General features: G+C 44.8%; 1 protein-coding gene across 1 annotated transcript; it reads right to left on the minus strand.

Annotated features, from left to right (window-relative positions):
• Window positions 1–2,534: 2,534 nt before the first annotated feature.
• LOC136540421 (uncharacterized) lies at window positions 2,535–4,917 on the minus strand. Its single transcript, XM_066532431.1, has 2 exons — window positions 2,985–4,917; window positions 2,535–2,853 (listed from the first exon to the last, which is right to left on the minus strand). Exons 1-2 carry the CDS (start codon window positions 4,915–4,917, stop codon window positions 2,795–2,797), a joined length of 1,992 nt encoding a protein of 663 aa, XP_066388528.1. The 3' UTR covers window positions 2,535–2,794.
• Window positions 4,918–21,521: the final 16,604 nt, after the last annotated feature.

The following is a 21,521-nucleotide window of genomic DNA, read 5'->3' on the forward strand; positions in this document are numbered from 1 at the left end:
CCCTCATGTATATAGTAGTATATTCGGTTGTCAAATGGGAGCATTAAGTGCGTGCGCGCTACGGGTGAGAACTTAAGAAGCTTAATAAGAATAAGACGTACGTATATATAGAATTGATTAGGGCATTTGGGCCTTTGGTGGGATGAGATTAAGGTGGCCCTTCATGACCACGCAGCAAATGATGTACATGCAAGTATGTAACTTTACAACACAAAGGCACTGTACGATTATGAATTGCATGCATGTGCTTAAAGCCCCTGTCAAATCACAATGTTCAGATGAAATAAGAGAACATTCAGGCAAAAACTAGGAATAACCCAAGAGTTAGGCAAACCGTTAGCTTCTCCTTCCAATTTGTTTGGTTCATATATGCCTCTTCTTATATTACCTTTGGCTCTTAGTAACACTAACACCAAGTTCTTTGTTACGTTGATGCTTGATGGAAAATATATCTGTAAGCTTACACTGTTGCAGTTTGGTTGTTTCAGTTGAGACTTGAGAAGCATATATAGAGGACAAACGCGCTACTTCTCTTAATGAAAAGCGCGCCAAGCATGATGCTGAAAAAAAGACACGGTAGAAACACAACACTGTATATGTGGGGAAGAAGAGAAATGCAAGAGATCATTTTAGGGCACAAAATTATCTTTCGCTAAATGTCCAGCAATAACAATTCTTCCGAAAGTTTTTATGGAATTTCCAAATGTGCTTCAACACTGTATATGTGTGGGGCAGGAATACAACACTGTTATGTCCTGCAAAAATTCTCTTTCCATAAATGTCCAGCAAACACAATTCTTCAGAAAGTTCTTATGGAATTCCCAAATGTGCTTCACTAGTCTTGGAATTTGGGATCAAAGTGGTCCTGCATGAGCATGCTCACAATTATATGTACACATATGCAAGTATGTAAACTTTACAACACAAATGTACTGTATGCTTAGGAACTGCATGTGCTAAAGCTCTGTTTATCAAACACAGGTTCACAGTATTCATGCTAATGTACTTTGGTGATCTTCTTCGTGAATTGCAATAATTAGTGAGGCCCAGTGTGCAAAAGACTGGTATGCACCTGTACGTGTCATGAAGATTGTTGTATCGCTTTACATTTTTTATGTGGATGACCTCTCTTGATTTTCTCTACCATTTCTTACTTACTGTGCAAGCCCCACGTCGCAATGATCCCTTACCTAGGAACAAAAAATATTGAGAACTTTCAAAAAAAATATTGAGAATAATTATTGAGTTTTATGTGTTCAACCTAAAACCCCAAACTCATGGGGTAAAAGTAACGGTGGACAATTTACCTATACTTTGAGCCAATTTTCACTGGCACGCAGGCTCTCTTAGGTCTCAAATGTGAAAAATATGGGTATGCTATATATTTTTCTATTTAATTGCTCGCTAGAATTCAAACTCAAGATCTCTAGCTCCGATCATAATGCATGAGTTGCATCAGCACAGCCTAAGCTCAATTCACTTATACTCCTCCATTATATAGCCACTGAAAATATACACATTTTTGTAATAAATATTAGTACACCTAAACCCTTTTTTCTCTCTTTCTTCAGGATAACCATTAACTTTCTCCTTTAACATGCATCCGGTATGCTCACTCTGTGCTTCTGTCTTAACCACACAACGGGTCCTAATCATGATGGATGTATATCCATCAGCCCATGCTATTGTAGTTTCTCAATAATTCATTCAACAAAGATTTATGAGTAAACTAGAAAAGTACGTAGGTTAGAAATGAGGACACAGGCGTCATATTCCAATGAAAGTGCCATGCAATCGTAGTGGTTTTCTTTCGTCCAAAGTTCATTAGAAAAATGCAAAACTGGTATAGTTGTAAGTACTTTCTATTGAACATTGTATTTGTATCCACTGTTTAGAAGTTTTTTTTTTGCATCCACTACATTGAATTGACGATCTGAGTTTTTTCCATAAAAAATCAATATACTTGCTCAATCTCTGTGGTATAAGTCCATTTGCAATTGCTTTGCCATGTGAATTATTTCTTGGAATAGAATTGGGATGTGCAGAATTTTGATACTGATATTATGTGACAACTTTCTGAAGTCATGTTGAAAAAAGCAGAAAGGAATGTTTTTGCAGAATCTGATCTAGCAAACATTCGGCGATGATTAGATATTCAGATTAGACATCCGAATGTCTAACACATCAACGCAAGGTTGTGAAAATCGCAATCCTAAACCAGACCGGAACTCCAACGGGTAGGACAGTGAATTATAGAATCATAACTATTAGAATCGTAAAATCGCATTTCCACTTAATAGAATTGTATAATCAACTAAGATCGTAAAGAAACAAAATTGATGGAACCGCAACTTTATCAACTATGTGTTGCCCATGTAAATTCAGTTTCATACGACGCAATAACCATTCATCATTATCACTTTCTTTTGACTATAAGAAATTTAGGAAGACTTCCGTTCCATGGACTTTTTTATTGGAAACTAACACAAACTTGTTATGTACACACAATTTGCTCGGAATTGGAAAACAAGAAGAATATGAAGAAATTGCCACATGCAACGATCATAAATGAAGAAGGTTAAAACTCATGATAATAATGATTAAACATGTGAGCCTGCAAATAAAGAAACAGAAGCGACAATGCGCACAAAACATTTAGCGATTGCATTTGCACTGATCAGAGACTCTATCTGACTAATCGCGGTGAAGCTCCAATTTCTCGCTGCATTTATCAGTGAACTAGCTAGCTAGCTTACGTTGGTGGATCATGAGATAATAGCAAACTGATTGGCTTTTATGTCCTCCGGGACAACCTCGTCCAAGCATCTCCTGTGATGATTGGCAACTCTCTTCCTGATTCAAGAAACCATTTCATGATCAATATAATGCAACTGGTCAATTTAAACCAAATCGCAAAAAAAAGAGATAAATTTAAACCAAATGTTGCAACACCAATATATTTACTAACTTCGTCGCCAACTAACCTGACGTGCACATCTTCAAACCAGCTTTATCAGCAAATTCCACCTCGCTTTCATCGTCATCATCCGGATCATTATCTTCGTCGTCCTCATCGTCCCTGTCGTTGTTTTCGCTGCACCGTGGCATGAAATCATCACTCCCCACCTTGTTGTCCTTCATCGTCAAGCCGGCGAACAGACCCGTCACGCTCATCTGCTTGCTGATCATCCGAACGACGCAGTACGGCAGCTTCGGGTTCGCACCGCGCGCCGCCCTCCGAGGGTGCTTCCGGCCGTCGAGCCATGCTCCGGCGAAGGCCAGACAGTCAAGGAGGCTCTCCCTGGCCATGGCCTTCATGTCGTACGCCTGCGCGCGGCGCCACAGGCTCCTGGCATGCGCGTTCGCCGGCCGCGACAGCGCGAGCGCGCGTGTCGCGTCGCTCACCACCGCGTCGGCCTCGCGCCGCGCGAGATGGCACTGCGCGCGGTTGCTGTGCAGCACCAGCCGCTCCCTCCTCCTGCTCAGGGGGCACAGCTCCAAAGCTTCGGTGTAATGATCAATGGCCTTGTCGACGTCGCCATGCATGAAGCTGTCGTTGCCTTGCCTCTTCTTCTCCTTGGCTAAGATCTTTCTCTTCAGCAACTCATCCCTAGGCATTGCTTCCTCTCTCTCCTTCCTCTCTCCCTTCAGTTCTCTCACGCTGGCGATCGCCCTTTTTGCTTCCCCGCCTAGTTCACGGTCACCGACGACATGGCCGTCATCAAGGAGCAGTGCAGTTGCAATGGCGTCGCCGAGTCGTCGCCTTGGACCGAGGTGCCGGAGATCGACCAAGTCAGAGAGGCACAGCGCCGTGGCATCAGCAACGGCGTGCCATGTGGCGCGGTCGTCGAGGAGGAGGAGCAAACAATCTACGGCCATGTACTGCCAGTCATCGGACGAGCGCGCGAGGTCACAAAGACTGGACAGCGCATCGCGGCACGCAGCGATGGCGGCGCGGCCGACTGGGCTCCTACAGAGGAGACGCAGCAACCCGACGCCGGCGGGCGAGTCGCCGTTCGCCAGTCCGCCCCACATCCGGGACAGCTCGCTCAAGAACAAGGCGTCCTGGCATATCATGGCATGAGATGACAGGTCCCTGGAGGCGAGGCAGCTCAGTAGGTAGACCGACCAGCACTGGAGCTGGCTCGCCCACTCCTCCGCCTTCCTGTCCTCGGCGTCGGCTCCGCCGCCGAGCCCGCACGTCATGAGGTCGCGCTGGTACTTCGGCCGCCTGCTCGGTGCCAGCGCGACGAAGTTGGCGTAGACGTCGCCGATGCATGTGGACGCGGAACGCACGGCGAGCTGCACCGCCTCGGCGGCGTGGCGCGCGACGGCCGGGAACGTGGGCTCGTAGCTGGCGAGGTGGCCCAGGGCTCGCGCGGCCGCGCGCTGCTCGACCCACGTCATGGCGCCGCCGAGTAGGGCCAGCAGGGGGCGCACGGCCCCGGCCGCGACGGTCAGCTCGGCGTGCGCGGAGGAGCGGATGGTGTACGAGCCGATGACGTGGGCGGCGTAGTACGGCACGTACACGTTGTCGCCGCGACGGAGCCACGCCGCGTCGGCCAGCGCGCGGGCGAGGAGAAGGGACATGCACCGGATCGCGCCGAGCGAGGGGAGCTCGGGGTCATCGGGCGCGGACATGGCCGCCCGCCACACGGCGCCAACCGCCACGGCACACGACTGGCCACTGCCGCCGCCGGTGCCGCCTTCATCCTCGCAGTATGGTAGCTCCCTGAAGAAGGCAGAGAGGTTGGCCAGGCGGAGCCGGCCGTCCGGCTCTTTGATGGCGCAGAGGAAGCACCCGCAGCCGCTTGAGCTGAAGAAGTCGTCATCTTCCTCCTCCTCCTCCTCCTCTTCTTCCAGGATCTTGGCCATGGCTTTGGCCTTGCCCTTGCTGGTTCTAGTGTTCAGCTCCATTATCTGCTATGCTTGTGTAATTAAGCTGAGGGATGTAGAAGAAAGAAGAGAGAGGAAGGCAAGACTGAGAGAGTAGGGTTTTGTACCGAAGTAGTGGACGGTAGGTTTGCAACCAGTCAATTTAGGCAAAGGTTTTTTAAGTCATTGATAACTTCTTTTCATGAAAGAGGGAAGCCTTCTTTTATGTACATGTTCATGATCAGCCCAAAACAGAGAACTTTATTGAGCAGATAATACGTACTGGCGTGTCAGAGAAACTTGACACATCAGTAGTACCTGCAGCTGAAGGAACCTTCATTGCGCTCGCCAACCTGCATAGTTTTGTGCACTCGACGGTACGAGGTTGCAGTTGCAGAGATTAAAATTTAATTTACGCCGAGTTTAATTTGGATTGGCAGCTAGTGTCAGATGACTCAGATGTCTTAACTGACAGTAAAGTGTCCTTTCAGGACAAATCACATGACTGACACTAGTCGCATTGAGAGAGCAGATTAGGGCCGGCAACGGCAAGCAGGGCACTACCGCACTAGGGCTACGTGGCGTGCTTCAGTTCCGCCCAATCGGTCGACAGAGATTTGGCATGCGTCGCTTTCGTTCGCAGCCGGGGGCGGGCGAAGACTGATTTGACTGAACCTGTGTCCATGCATGCAATCTTCATAAGCTGAACATGCACATATACTTTCCAGCTTCCACTTGCGATGCGGTGAAGGTCCAAAGTTGCGGCTGTTAATCCCCACAAAGCCTAGTTTAACCAAACCTTTCTACCAGCAATTACCTAAACAAGGTAGCCAATGCGTGTGAGGTTCCACTCGGTTAATTATGCAGTCTTCACCTTAACTAGCTTCCTATAACTGTTCCATTTTTTTTACAAGATGAAGAATGCTGGCTTTGCAAGAAGTACACACGCTAACAACCTGACAAATATAGGAAGCTAGTTAAAATAAAAATTTATCTCGTCAAGCTGAACAGGTTTTAAACGACATCAAATTTTCTTATTGGCTGCTGTTTTTTTGTGACATTCTTGCTAATAATATGAATCAACATGGATTTTCTCTATCCTAGTAGGCTCGTGAGAAGGTATTCAAGCCATTCAACCCAGCTTGATCTTAATACTAGAGACCCTTAGGAACAAAATAACAGCAATGCATGATGGATCTGATTAGTCTGAACCATAACTAGCTAGTGTATTGTTGTAAGTAGACTGCACAAGTTTCTCAAGTCTGTAATATACATGTTCCAATCACAGGTTAACCAATGAATTGTGATGCAGAAGTACTATACTTTCCATATTTATTTTCTTGTTTATTTCTGAAAGTGGAGTTCCAACTCAGAAAGGGAACAGTGATGCGTAGCAAAAACTAAAAGAACTAAAGAAGCAAGAATGCACTGTGGTCCTTGTGGTCCTTCAAGTGAAGTATGATTTGCATGCATGCTGTCTGCTGCCCACTCAGAAGAAAAGAGGAGAACGGAATGTGAATAAAAAGCAGCTTTAATCTGAAAGACAGGCACCAGCCATTGTACTTGATTAAGCGTGATTAAACAATGCTGTGGGTAATTACTCGAGCAGAACAAACTGTTTAGGAGCCAATGGCAAGAGCCTCCATGGATACGCTTTGGTGAGTTCCCATAACAGCATACCTTTCTTCCACCTTTTTTCCCCCGAGAGACAGACAGATATACAGAGGACCTAATAATCACCTAACAAACTAAGCAGTACATTTAGCTTTGTTCATGGCCTGTCTAATAGCAATATGGGCTTTTGAAAAAAAAATGCTATGGGCCCAACATGGGCTTGGGCTTGATTTTTCAACACATCCGTCCTATGCCCAGCTCAAGCCAACAAGAAGCTACAATTCATTTCCTTTCACCGGCAAGTGTGTCCATGTGTAGTTCCTAAAAAAAAAGTATGTCCATTTGTTACGTCGTCAGGAAAAAAAACCTAGAATATCCAAGCCGAATAAATATAGCCTCAAACTTACTTTTTCACTAATTACGGCTGGACAATAATATTTATTTGCATATATTGGTAGTTTCTCTTGAAGTCACTCTCTCTCACTACAATAATCCCACTGTGCCAAATCTGTACATGGGTTCTAACTCGGCGCGCTCATGTCCCCGACCTTGGGGTGCATCCCTAACACTGTCATCATTGTAGTCGCGACCAGGAGGTTTTGAACCCATTGGTTGTTTTTTTTAGACTTGGTGTGGTTTTGTAGAATTTTGTGATCTCTGAAACTTCCAGTTCCAGAGATTTCTTCAGAACTTTCAAACATCTATGAGAGTATCGATACGGGACCCACGGGATACCCCACAAGGAAGGGGGAAGACCTAGTCTAACTGAGATTCTTCCCATGTAATCTTAGTAGTAATATTATTCTATAATCCTACTAGGACTCTACATTATAAACCGACTAGGACTCTGGCATCCTGACTATATAAAGGAGGACGGAGTTCCTGGAACAACAACAGATAACACAACGCTTTACAATCAATCCAACGCAAAGGCTAACGTCGACTAGACGTAGGGCTATTACTCGATCACGGTCGAGGGCCCGAACCAGGATAAATCGACTGTCTCTTGCGTTTACCGTAGAGTTCTGCATACGCTGAAGCCTGAACAAACTGCCCCGAGTACCCCCGTGGCAGGCTATCGGTGGTGAAACATCGACACCTGGCACGCCAGGTAGGGGTTTTCGGCAAATTTGCATCCGAGAGCTCGACGGACCTCGACAACATGATCTTCTCGACAGGATCAACCTTCATCTTTGGTTCATGGATCTGCGAGGCGGGCGATGATGGCAAGCTCCAAAGCCGTCTCCTCGAAGATTCGGATCACCATGAAAACCTTTCTATTTCAACGACTACGACATATCAAAGCGCTGGAAGATTCGCGCAGCTCATGGTATCTGATCCAACTCAGATCTCGCAGATTTCCGCATCCGACTCAAACTCAGGCGCCGCATCCGAGATGGAATCTCTACCGAGTTCTTTCGAGAAATCAAGTTCTTTTCCGACAAGGCTCCGGAACGCGGCCTCGACCTATCAAGAATACAACTCGGAGTATACTCAGAGTTCTTTCAAGAAGTCAGAACCCTTTCCGTTCGGACTCCACAACATAGCAAAATCTTATTAGGCATGGTCCGAAGGATCCCTCGATCCGATGCTGAGAATGCCACTAAAAGGAGCTCAGGAAGGCCTCGTACTACCTATAACATCTCAAGACTGCATCGTCCACTGGCTAGGTTCTGTTCCTGAAGACAGCAGTACCCAACTAGTTGGCACAACGGCTACAACAATTCTACCCTATCAAGAAGGAGACTCGATCTACGACCTTGAAGCCTCTACTAAAATCATCAACAACTCCAACAGCGTGGAAACCAACACCAATAACAGAACAATTCACACACAAGAAGTATTAATGGTTCACCATCCTCAATCACCTCTGGTCCCCCAGAAGCACCCGACATCAGATCATCGGACGAATCTGAGTCCAATATATCACCCTTTATCCAGGGGCACGATAGTGAGACCGAAAGTCAGAAGCAAGCCAGAGAAAGAAGAAACAAATTGAAACAAGGACGCCAACGCCGTGCTAGGCAGCGCAAGAAAGCTTGGATTAAATATGAGTCAGACCTAGCTGAGTATGACAGAAGAAAATCAGAACAAGAAGTCGAAAAAGACGCACGGTGAATACACCCTACAGTAGAATCCGAGAAGCACTAGAAGAACTCGGAGCGACATCACTTCCCAGTGAAAAACATGATTAGCTCCGAGACCTCCTCCAGTCAGTAGCCCTAAGGACGCACGACAGAAGAGCCCGCTCAAGACTACCTGCCAGGTCAACATCTCATAGGAAGGAAGATCAAAACTAAAAGAAGTCCGCTTTCGAGAGACTTGGGCCAGGCGAAAGTCACAACAGAGAAACTAGAAGGGACCATAGCCAACATTACTGAATCGAACAACCAAGGAAGATCAGAAGCAAAGCATCTATTCAGACATCCCTGCAGGACTACTCTCGCCAAGACGACAGTTGGCAGGAAGAAGGTGCCGAATTGGAATACAAAGAAGGCGGAACACACGATAGATTCCCCTATTTTGCAAACAAACTTGCTTCAATACGACTGCCCCACAAGTTCAAGCCGTCCAACCACTCTAAATATGATGGCAAGACCAAACCAAGGCAGTGGCTCAGAATTTACTCGTAGTCGATTGAACTAGCTGGAGGAGACGACGATATCAAGACCTTATTTTTCCCATGGCACTGGAAACCATGCCCCTCCAATGGTTCGACCAATTAAATCTAGGGTCAATCAGAAATTAGGAAGACTTGCAAAGAGTTTTTTGTGGAAATTTCCTGAGTATCATTACGCACCCCATCACCCATGCAGAATTAAAAGGACTCAAGCAGAAAGGAGGCGAAACTCTCAGAAATTACTATCGACGATTTGGCGAACTACGTGCCCAAGTACATGACATCACCGAACGAGAAGTAATCAAAGCCTTCTCTCATGGAATTATGGCTAGATGGCAATTTCAAGACTTTTGCAAAGAAAACCTGAGAAGCAATGAAGAATTCAGACACACAGTAGAAAAGATGATTACTGCAGAGGAGAAGACACGAGAAAGGTTCCTGGATAAAAACAATCAAGACAACTCAGACAAGCGAAATCATCAAAATATTAGACATTAGAAAAGAAAACGTGGACCAGACAACACCGTGGCGATGGCTGATAAATCAAGAAAGTTTTCCAAACCCAGAGGGTATGACGACATTGAAAATATGCGTTGCATTTTACATCCTAAAGGAAATCACACCACTGGAAACTGCTACACATTCAATGAGCAATACACGCGGAAGGATAATAAGGTAAACACTAAGGAAGACAATCAGAAAAAAGATGAAGACAACCACGAAGGAAAGGGATTCCAAAAATCCAGGGGGACAGTAGCAGTAATCTTCGCTGGAGCTCCAGATTCTAGAAGTAAACATCAAGAAAAGCTAGCTCTACGAACCATCATGGCAGCAGAACCGGCTACTCTAAGATATCTCAATTGGTCATATTATCTAATCCAATTTTCAAGAGAAGACCAATGGACTAGTGTAGGGAACACGGGCCATTATCCACTGGTTCTAGATCCAACTATCGCTGGCATGACTGTCACTAAAGTACTAATCGATGGGGGAGCCGGACTCAACATTATCTTTTCAGAGACGCTAAGGAAGATGGGACTACAACTCGATGGGATGATTACACCAACAAGCACCCCTTTTATGGAATAGTACCCAGCAAGGCAGCTATGCCACTTGGACAAATCACTCTACCGGTTACTTTTGGCACTCCCTCAAACTACCGAATAGAGTTCATCAAGTTTGAAGTTGCAGACTTTGATTCATCGTATCATGCAATCCTTGGGTGCCCAGCACTAGCAAAATTCATGGCAATACCGCATTACCCGTACCTATTGCTTAAGATGCCAGGGCCTAACGGTGTCCTTTCCGTTCAAAGTGATTTCAAGCGCGCTTTTGACTGCGACGTTCAGGCAATTCAAATTGCAGCCAAGGCACAAGCCATCGATGGTAGAAAAGAAATAGCCACTATTGCCACAGAAACGAGCCTAGAAGAACTAGAGATATCGGCTAAAAAGCCCGGCATCCTTGCACCACCAAAAAAAGCCGACGTCAAGCAAATCGACCTAGGCACTGGTGATCCCTCCAAAATGGCAACCATCAGCGCCCACCTCTCAGCAAAATAGGAACTCACGCTCACCAACTTTCTTCGAGACAACAAAGATATCTTCGCTTGGAAGCCGGCCGACATGCCAGGTGTCCCAAGAGAGCTGGCTGAGCACAGAATCGATGTCAATGAAGGATCAAAGCCTGTGAAGCAACGGCTATAATGATTCTCACCCGATAAGAAGGCAGCAATTAAAAAGGAAATCACAAAGCTAATGGCAACCGGATTCATCAGAGAAATCCTTCATCCATATTGCTAGCAAACCCAGTTCTAGTACAAAAAAACACGGACGAGTGGCGCATGTGCGTCGACTACACAGATCTCAACAAACACTGCCCGAAAGATCCATTCGGGCTACCACGCATTGACCATATAGTTGATTCAACAGCAGGATCGGCCCTATTATCCTTTCTTGATTGCTATTTAGGATATCACCAGATTGCATTAAAAGAATAAGACCGGAGCAAGATATCTTTCATCACTCCATTTGGCGCCTACTGCTATAAGACCATGTCGTTTGGACTCAAGAATGCTGGTGCTACATACCAAAGAGCTATCCAAACGTGCCTTGGTGATCAGATTGGCAAAAATGTAGAAGCATATGTGGATGACGTAGTAGTAAAAACAAAGAATCCGAACACACTAATTGAAGACTTAAGGCAAACCTTTGAAAACCTAAAGAGGTGGAGGTGAAAATTAAACCCAAGCAAGTGTGTATTCAGAGTTCCTTTAGGACAACTACTGGGATTCTTGGTCAACCATCGTGGAATCAAATCCAGCGCCAAGCAAATTCAAGCCATAACAGAGATGGGCCCTCCTCGAAGTGTCAAGGATGTGCAGAAACTAACAGGCTGCATGGCGGCCCTCAATCGCTTCATATCAAGACTTGCGAAAAAGGGTTACCTTTCTTTAAACTACTAAAGAAGACAGACAAGTTCAAGTGGACAGAAGAAGCCAACGAAGCTTTCAAAAGACTCAAGATGTACCTCACAACCTCACCCGTTCTCACACCTCCAAAGAAATACGAGGACATGATGCTGTACATTGCGGCAACTTCTACTGTGATCAGCACAGCGATAGCCATAGAAAGAGAAGAAGAAGGGCGCGTATATAAAGTACAATGACCCGTATACTACATCAGCGAGGTACTGTCAGAATAAAAAATCCGATACTCGCATGTGCAAAAACTACTCTACGCCCTCCTGATCACTTTACGCAAACTTCACCACTATTTTGAAAGCCACAAGATTACCGTGGTGATAGATTTCCCACTCGGAGACATCCTACACAATAAAGACGCAACAGGACGCATATCTAAGTGGGCAGTTGAACTTGGTGCTCTCAATATCAATCTCACCCCACGGAAGGCAATTAAATCTCAAGCCCTTGTCGATTTTGTGGCCGAGTGGATAGAGATTCAACAACCCATGCCAAATACCATCCTTGACCATTGGAAGATGTACTTTAATGGATCGCTCAAGCTAGGTGGAGCCGGTGCAGGCGTTCTCTTCGTTTCTCCAGACGGAAAACAACTCAAGTATGTCCTTCAGATACTATGGCAAGCTACAAACAATGAAGCAGAATACGAAGCCCTCATCCACGGACTATGAATAGCAATTACCCTCGGAATCAAGCGATTACTCATATACGGTGATTCGGCAGTAGTCATCAACCAAGTCAACAAAGATTGGGACTACACCAAAGAAAATATGAGCGCTTACTGCACTGAGATATGAAAACTCAAAAAACATTTTCAAGGATTGGAAATTCTACATGTCCTGCGTGATTCTAATATTACAGCAGATGTCCTCGCCAAGCTTGGATCGGATAGGGCAAAGGTCCCACCCGGTGTATTCATAGAGGAGTTACCATCTCCCTCTATCAAACAACTTGGTGAGATAACCCCTGAACTCCCAACAAAAGGCACCCAGATTTTGGTAATCACCACCTCATGGACCCAGGTTTTCATCGATTATATCAAACAGAATAAGTTGCCAGCAGATAAAGCAGAAGCTACCCGAGTTGTTCGTAGAAGCAAGAACTACGTCCTAGTAGGGGACAAGCTATACAGAAGAGCCGCATCATCAGGAGTACTCCTAAAATGTGTCTCGTTTAAAGAAGGCAAAGAGATCTTAGTCAAAATACACTCAGGGTGCTGTGGGAATCATGCCGCTTCAAGAACACTAGTCGGCAAAGTGTTCCGCATCGGATTCTACTGGCCAACAGCTTTGAAAGACATAGAAGAACTAGTTAGAAAATGCAAAGGTTGTCAAATGTTCACAAGATAAGCTCATATACCAGCTCACAATCTCATCTGCATCCCTCTCGCTTGGCCTTTCTCCTGCTGGGGGCTGGATCAAGTAGGACCTCTCAAGAAAGCAAAAGGTGGTTTTGAGTACATCTTCGTAGCAATCGACAAGTTCACCACGTGGATTGAATACAAACCACTCGCAAAATACAGCACAGCCAAAGCAGTCGAGTTCATCCAAGACATTATACACCGCTTCGGCATGCCTAACCGAATCATAACAGATTTGGGTTCTCCCTTTACAACTACAGAATTCCAAAGTTGGGCACATGATTGCGGTTTCGGCATAGATTACGCATCGATCGCACATCCAGAAGCCAACGGACAGGTGGAAAGGGCTAATGGACTTATACTAGCCAGACCAAAACTAAGATTATATGAAGAACTAGTGGACTATGGATCCAAATGGATTGAAGAATTGCCCAAAGTAGTATGGGGGCTATGGACTCAAATAAGCAGAGCCACCGGATACTCACCTTTCTTCCTAGTTTATGGATCAGAAGCAGTACTACCGGCCGACTTAATCTGGATGTCACCAAGGATAGAACAATACGACGAAGGAGAAGCTGAACACACCTGAAGATTAGAACTCGATAGTACAGAAAAAGTCAGAGTAAATGCTACCCTTCAATCAGCAAGATACCTCCAAGGTTTAAGATGCCACTACAACAAGAATACCCAGCCTTGATCACTCCAAATCAAAGATCTGGTACTAAGAAGAATACAAAAAACTAACGGACGCCATAAACTACTCAGTCCATGGGAAGGTCCTTTCATTGTCACAAAAGTCACCGGACCAGGCACGTACAAGTTAAAAAATGAAGATGGAAAAGAAGTCAACAATACATGGCACATCAGCCAACTAAGAAGATTCTATGCGTGAAAAACAAATCAAGGAAGAATACACGTACAAGCCACAAGAGATCAACATCAATAAAGATGGTGTTCCGCGACAATACATGTATTATTATGGATTTCCCCCAGTTGTTTTCAATAACCATGTAAACGATCATGATCAATAAAGATGGTTCTCCTCGACAACAGATGTCTTATTACGAATCTTCCCGAGTTGTTTTCACTAAGAATATCGGCCGAGAGCAAAAGAGCTAAAAAGATGCTTGAGCCCGCCGATAAGGGTAGCTAATAAGCTAACACCCGATCCAAAAAGCAAAATGGCTGAAATCATGCATGAGCATACCGACTAAGAGTAAAAGAGCTGAAAAGATGCTTGAGCCACCGATGTGGGTAGCTAATAAGCTGACACCCGATCCAAAAAGCAAAATGGCTGAAATCATGCCTGAGCATACCGGTTGAGAGCAAAAGAGCTGAAAAGATGCTTGAGCCCGCCGATGAGGGTAGCTAATAAGCTAACACTCGATCCAAAAAGCAAAATGGCTAAAATCATGCCTGAGCATACCGGCTAAGAGCAAAAGAGCTGAAAAGATGCTTGAGCCTGCCGATGAGGGTAGCTAATAAGCTAACACCCAATCTAAAAAGCAAAATGGCTGAAATCATGCCTGAGCATACCGGTTGAGAGCAAAAGAGCTAAAAAGATGCTTGAGCCCACCGATGAGGGTAGCTAATAAGCTGACACCCAATCTAAAAAGCAAAATGGCTAAAATCACGCCTGAGCATACCGGCTGAGAGCAAAAGAGCTAAAAAGATGCTTGAGCCCGCCGATGAGGGTAGCTAATAAGCTGACACCTGATCCAAAAAGCAAAAATAGCTGAAAACATGCCTAAGCATACCGACTGAGAGCAAAAGAGCTCAAAAGATGCTTGAGCCCGCCGATGAGGGTAGCTAATAAGCTAACACCTGAACCAATCCTAAGATGTTTCTACAATCAGAACAAAGCCAGACAAACACTCGATGAGTCAAGAAAGTTTGTCAAGACAATGATCTACAAATACCGAGTTGTTTACACGGTGCATATGAAAGTCAGACAAGCACTCGACAAATCAAGAAAGTTTGTCAAGACAATGATCTATAAATACCAAGTTGTTTACACGGCGCATATGAAAGCCAGACAAGCACTCAACAAATCAAGAAAGTTTGTCAAGACAACAATCTACTAAAACCGAGTTGTTTACACGGCGCATATGGTAGCCGGACAAGCACTCGACAAATCAAGAAAGTTTGTCAAGACAATGATCTACAAATACCGAGTTGTTTACACAGCGCGGTCAAAAGCATGACAAACACTTGACTAAATCAAAGACATCCAGGTAAAGAAGACATCAACAAAAAATAAAGGATTTTCATTCAAAAAAGAAGTATAATATCCTTATTATAGAGGCTAGAGTACTAAAGTCAAAATACATCAAGCATCGCCATCAGGAGAAGAAATATCAATATCAAGATTGTCTACAATCGTCCAAGCCAAATCTTTGACCTCAGGCTCCATCTTTTCAACAGCATCAAGATATTCATGACTCCCGGCTTCCTCCACAATCTTGGATAGGGGCATCTCCGGAGTAAGAACCCGAACCTGAGCAAGAACATTTCTGGTACATAGTTGGGCACATCTCTTCACGAACTCCTGAAAACAGGTCAAAACCTAGGGAATAAACTGAGTCCAAGATTGACCATCATCCGATGGAGTCCGGAGAAGATCGGCTACTGATCGAAATGATTTCCACAAAGCATTCTAATTCTCAGTAGCCGTCGCCAACTTACCAGTTAAGGCTTCAACTATTTTTTCGGCCTGCATAAGATCTCTGTCAGCTCCACGCCTAATCAACTTGGCAAGCACAAGTTCTTCTTCAGCATGAGTAATTACCTCTTCAGCCTTGTTGTGACTATTGCGAGCGAGTGTCTTCATTTCTTCAATACCCTCTGAGAGCTTCTGCTTTTCAACTCGGAGAGCTAAACTAGACACCAAAAACAAGTCAGCAGAAAGGGAAATTTGAATACAAGAGGAAACATAAAGAACCAGCAATACCATTGCACTCATTCTTCATGGCCTCCACAGCTGCATCCCTTTGTTTTCCTGCCTCAACCACCTAGGCACGAAGAGCTTTCTCCTCCTTTTGGTGCGTTTGACGCTCGGTCTCCATCTTGGCCCGACAGAGATCAAGCTCTGTTTTTAGGGCACTAACCTCAGAAGACAACTTTTTCTCGACTTCAGATGAGAAAAAGAAGCCGGTATGGTCCTGACAAAAACACTGATAAAAATAGAAAGAGAAAAACAAGACATAAGAACAGAAGAACATAAGAACAGAAGAACGACGAACATCCAAAGAAAGGACTTCAAAAAAGACTTACCTAAAGTTTTTCACCAAAAGAAGTCACGATGGTCCCCCAGGCAGCGGTCAGCTCTAACAACCGATGAGTGACATCAAATTGTTGCACCACATCATCATCCAGACACTGAACGCCACTAGGAAGAGGAGCAGAGGGAGAAGCCGGCTGAGGCAAAGAAGATAAGACCAGAGCCATACCCTAGGAAGCCTCGGCTACCTCCCCAGATGGCTCCGCCACCGCGGCCACGGTCACCTCCGGAGTAAGCAAATTAGGATCACCGGAGAAACCTGTCACCCTCACAGCAACCTCACCGACCGCACATTCCGAGTCCAGAGACTTAGAACGCAAGGGCGCACTAGAAGACTGAAAAGAAGTCGACTGAGGGTTGAGGGAAGGCGAAGGCCTGCAAAATGATAAAGAAAATTGATGATAAGAATATGAATAAGAGAAGAGGAAAAACAGAAGCAGAGAAACATAACCAGGATTCACTCACTTAGCTATTTTATTCTTCATGAAACCCCCAAGACCAACAGAAGACCTAAGAGGGGGAACTATGGTAGCAAAAATATCACCACCACCTTGCAACTGGAGTGGCGTGGTCGGTACTGGAGCTCCAGAAGAACTCGAGGTCGACGACCGCTTACTACAAGAGAACAAGGTCAAAGTCAGAACAGAAAGAAGTGTTCAATAGCAAAAAAATAGGAAAACAACTCACCGACGAGTAATAAGGGCCTCATCATCGTCCTCCTCTTCCTCACTCTCAAGCATGGTAGCCACAACGCCATATATAAAAGAAGAAAAGTACTCGGTTAAGAGGCAAAAGCAAACAACAAAAAGACAAAACATATCAATATGCTCACCTAGGAGCACGCTACCTATAACTTGAGTACCTAGACGAGTACTCGATTGACAAGACTTCTTGGTAGCAGACAAACCGGAAGAAGAACAATCTGCTCGCCCCCTTTTTCCGACACTACGGGGAGCTCGAGGAACTGGACAAGGAACATACTCTACATATGTGTCAAGAATTGCGAAAGAAACACCAAGAAACATCGTAGTGGTTTGAAACTTACTGGTTAAAGATGCCCCAGCAAGATTCTCCCCAAGCTCCACAATGGTGGGGCAGTCGTCAAGGGGGATCGGGTCAACAAAATTATGCCCCAATTCCTATAAAAGAGTAAAACAACCAGACGAGAACTATTAAGCAAAAAGTGGAGACAGCAAAAGAAACACGAAAAGTACCAGCATAAGGAAAAACAACTCAAAGCAGGAGGTGGGTTGTTAGCATAGTACTCAGGGACAGTATACGAGACGACGTTCACTCCCTTCAACATCTTCTGAAGGCGCTCGAGCACCTCCTCACCAGTTAACTCAAGGGCAGGGACCATACGAGAAGGGTCCTCCGCTCTAGAGTATTCAAAACCATAGTTTTCTTGCTCCTTCAGAGGTTGAACACGGCGGTGAAGAAAACTAGAGATGATACCAAAGCCGGTCAAGCCTTGCTATTTCAGAACACATATCCTATCCAAAAATGGCTTGATTGCCTAGAGCTCATCCACTGTCATGGGATTCTTCTCCCATCGGTCGTTAACCATGGGACCAGAAGAAGAATGGACAGCAAGAGGAGGGATTATATTGGCAGCATAAAACCAGTCGGGACACCAATCCCTCACAAAATCAACCAAATCATAATCAAAGAATCTACTCTTACGACCCTGACAAAACTAAATCCCATAGCCACCAAGAACATGGGTGTCATCGCTGCGGGGTTGGGGCTCCAGACGGAAGAAGTAACGGAAGAGAGAAAGAGAAGGAGGAATTCCAAGAAAAGTTTCACAAAGATGAACAAAAACAGAAAGATGAAGGACAGCATTGGGAGTAAGATGGTTCAGGCTAATCCCAAAATAATTAAGAAAGCGATGAAGAAAAGTAGAGGCAGGAAGGCAAAGACCATCACGAATAAAGGAGACAAAAAGAACAATCTCACCAGAGCCTAAGGTTGGAACCCGATGCTGGCCTAGAGCTCTCCACTCAGCAATCTCCTTGTCCTAGATCAGGCAATCATTGACCAGCTCGCGCAACTGATCCTCGTTCGTAGTCAGAGCCAACCAAACCTTTTGAGCAGCCCTCATGGCCATGAATTCTTGATTTTCAATCACGAAAAGTGATGCCTCCTTGTCTACAAAGGTTGCCTAGGACTTGCTCGTGGATTTCTTCCTACCCATATACTAGCAAAAGTAGTAAGGAACTGAGAAATGACGATGATCAGGTGGCGGCGCTTAGATGACGGCGACAATGGCGACGGTAGAGTAAGAACTAGGGTTTCAAGGCAAAGGCGGGGCAGTAAAGAAAAAGAAGAAAGAAGTCCTTTAAATAGATTTTTACAGCAATCAAAATGCGGCCCATTAGGCCCGTTTTAACACAGCATGTGAACGTAATAGCTCATTTCCCAACACAACTGACAAAGCTAAAATGATGGATGGCACACTTCTACACAACGGTACAGTTCAACGGGCAGATTTTAGACTTATCCATCCAACACCGAGGCAGAGTTGACATATTGTCACAAAAAGAACTCATCAAAGTGACGTAGGGTCGCCACGCAAGGAACAAAAGAACTTGGATCTTATAGAAAGAACTCAGGAATCACACAAACAACCAAGAAATCAATAGAAAAAAGAATGGCAACCCAGAAGACAGTATTCTTTCCATTATAAATGGCTTCAAAAATTACAATATTACACATCTTACAAGACCCAATGAACTCGGTACTACGACGAGCAAGGTAGCAAAAAGGAACCCGGACACAACTAGGCTCTAGAACGACTACGTGTTCCAAATCGCTACTCGGTAGAACAAACCGCACTCGGCTACACTATTTTCTTCAAAGGATGGATACAGAACATCCGAGGCAGAAGTCAGCAGCACGGCGGGACAACATGGAACAGGGAAGCCTAGCAAGCATCTGTCTACCCAAGTCCAATGTGACACCAGATCAGGCATCGATCTACACCAGACAGTCGCAGGGCAGGCAAGGGGGATTTACCCAGAACTACTGGATGAAGGAACATATCCCACATCATAAGACTTCCTCCAACTACCGCAACATACCTCTTGGTACAATGCCGCTGTGAGATTAGTCTACCTCAAATCTTTATCACAAGACTCCCTCCAGCTACGACAAGATATACAAGAACTACGAGATACGCCCGGGGGCTGCTCTACTTCAGAAACTATCATATTCATGGCTACAAAGATTTCAGACAACGCAACAAAATGCTCGATGAATCAAAACAGCACACCAGGAGGGTATTTATAGACCAAAGAAGCGGTGCACATGGACCAGGAGCACCAACAAAACATACATAACAAAGGGCACAGTGAAAAGACAGAATTCAATGAAAGAGGACTCAGGCGTGAAGGAACAGTACTCAAGGACAAGCATATTCAAAAGGATATGCCAACACTGTACAACTCATGAACAAACGACATCTACACTCAACCACTACCATACAACCACATCTGACAATAGTAGACTACCAGATAATATGCCAAGACCCTGCATCCGAGTTCTTTTTGGGCAAAAGAACCCGGATATACGCTCAGAGGATACAACAGAAGCGGTTTTTTAGCTCTTTTGAACAACATAAGATTCAAGACCCTCTAGCTCCTTGTTCCAAATAGCAAGAGGCTCAGAGGCTACACTCAGTGAGTGCACTTTTTTCTTTGAAAAAAGCACACGTCACCAAGAAGACTTCTTCAAGACGAACCACTACAAGGACTCACGACAAAAAGAACCCAGACCAAGCTATATCCTAGTTCTTTTTGATAAAGAACCTGGGTGTATGCTTGGGAGCCTTTTGACAAAGAATCAGAGCAATTTCAAGACAAGACCCTCTAGCTCCTTGTTCCAAAAAGCAAGAGGCTTAGGGGCTACACCCAGATGGGAGTACTTTTTTCTTCAAAAAATCACACACCACTCGAAGATCCCAAGAAGCGCTACATGGTTTCACTCAAGAAATCACTCGAACGACGCTTGTTCTGCTCGGCAAGACCTGAAGGAACAAGATGAGGCTCCCAGAGCTCAACCATGAAGTGCTCGGGGGCTTGTCGATACGGGACCCATGGGATACCCCACAAGGAAGGGGGAAGACCTAGTCTAACTGAGATTCTTCCCATGTAATCTTAGTAGTAGTAGTATTCTATAATCTTACTAGGACTCTACATTATAAACCGACTAGGACTCTGGCCTCCTAACTATATAAAGGAGGGTAGAGTTCCTATAACAACAACAGATAACACAATGCTTTACAATTAATCCAACGCAAAGGCTAACGTCGACTGGACGTAGGGCTATTACTCGATCACGGTCGAGGGGCCGAACCAGGATAAATCGACTGTCTCTTGCGTTTACCGTTGAGTTCTTCATACGCTGAAGCCCAAACAAACTGCCTCGGGTACCCCCGTGGCAGGCTATCGGTGGTAAAACATCGATAGAGAGTTACAAATAAATCTCTACAACTTACAAACCTTACTAATCTGTTACTTTGAAGTGTGCAAGAAATTTTAGGTTTTAAGGCTATTCAACCCCCCCTTCCCCCTAGGCCATGCTAACTTTTTTCCAAAGTCTGATAGCCCCTTCGCCATCTATATAAGTGCAACCTCTAGCTCATTCAGAGCTGGTCTTACACCCTAATTGTTGTAGGCACCTTTTAGAGAGGATTGCGAACCTATTTGAGAGCCATATCCAAATCAAGAAGTGAGAATTGAGACTTAACCTTGAGTGCTACAAATGTTCTTGGTTGGATTTCTCTTAGAGCTAAAGAATTGTTACTATTGGTGATTTCCATCATCTAGACGGACCCCGGGGAGAACTTGGTGAACTTTCACAGTGGAGTTATTCCTGAGGAGGCTCCAATTGGTGTATATGGTTCGAAACATGCCATTTAGAGTGAAAATGGGTATTCACTACTGAAGCAAGCTTTTAACTAAGTCTTGGTGAATCTTTGAATGTCCAACATGAACTAGGGATTGTGGAAATGACATTTGGCTGCCTCCCTTTTTGTTTATTGCATTACTTCTTGTTTTGCTTATTTGTGTGCAAGTTCTTTTGGGTGACAGCTAGATTTACTTAGTAGTGTAGCATAGGTTTTATTCTTGCTCTTAAGGACATATATCTTAGTGTGAACCTTGCTAAGGACTTGATTAGTCTTGATGATCCTATGGACTTCTTAGTTTGTCTTTGTAGAATAACTTAGTTGTCAAGATGGTAAGGGGGTTTAAAATTTTTATGGACTAATTAAGGTTGTTGCTTTAAA

Source organism: Miscanthus floridulus, chromosome 2 (assembly GCF_019320115.1).
Source record: "Miscanthus floridulus cultivar M001 chromosome 2, ASM1932011v1, whole genome shotgun sequence".
NCBI classification, from domain to species: domain Eukaryota; kingdom Viridiplantae; phylum Streptophyta; class Magnoliopsida; order Poales; family Poaceae; genus Miscanthus; species Miscanthus floridulus.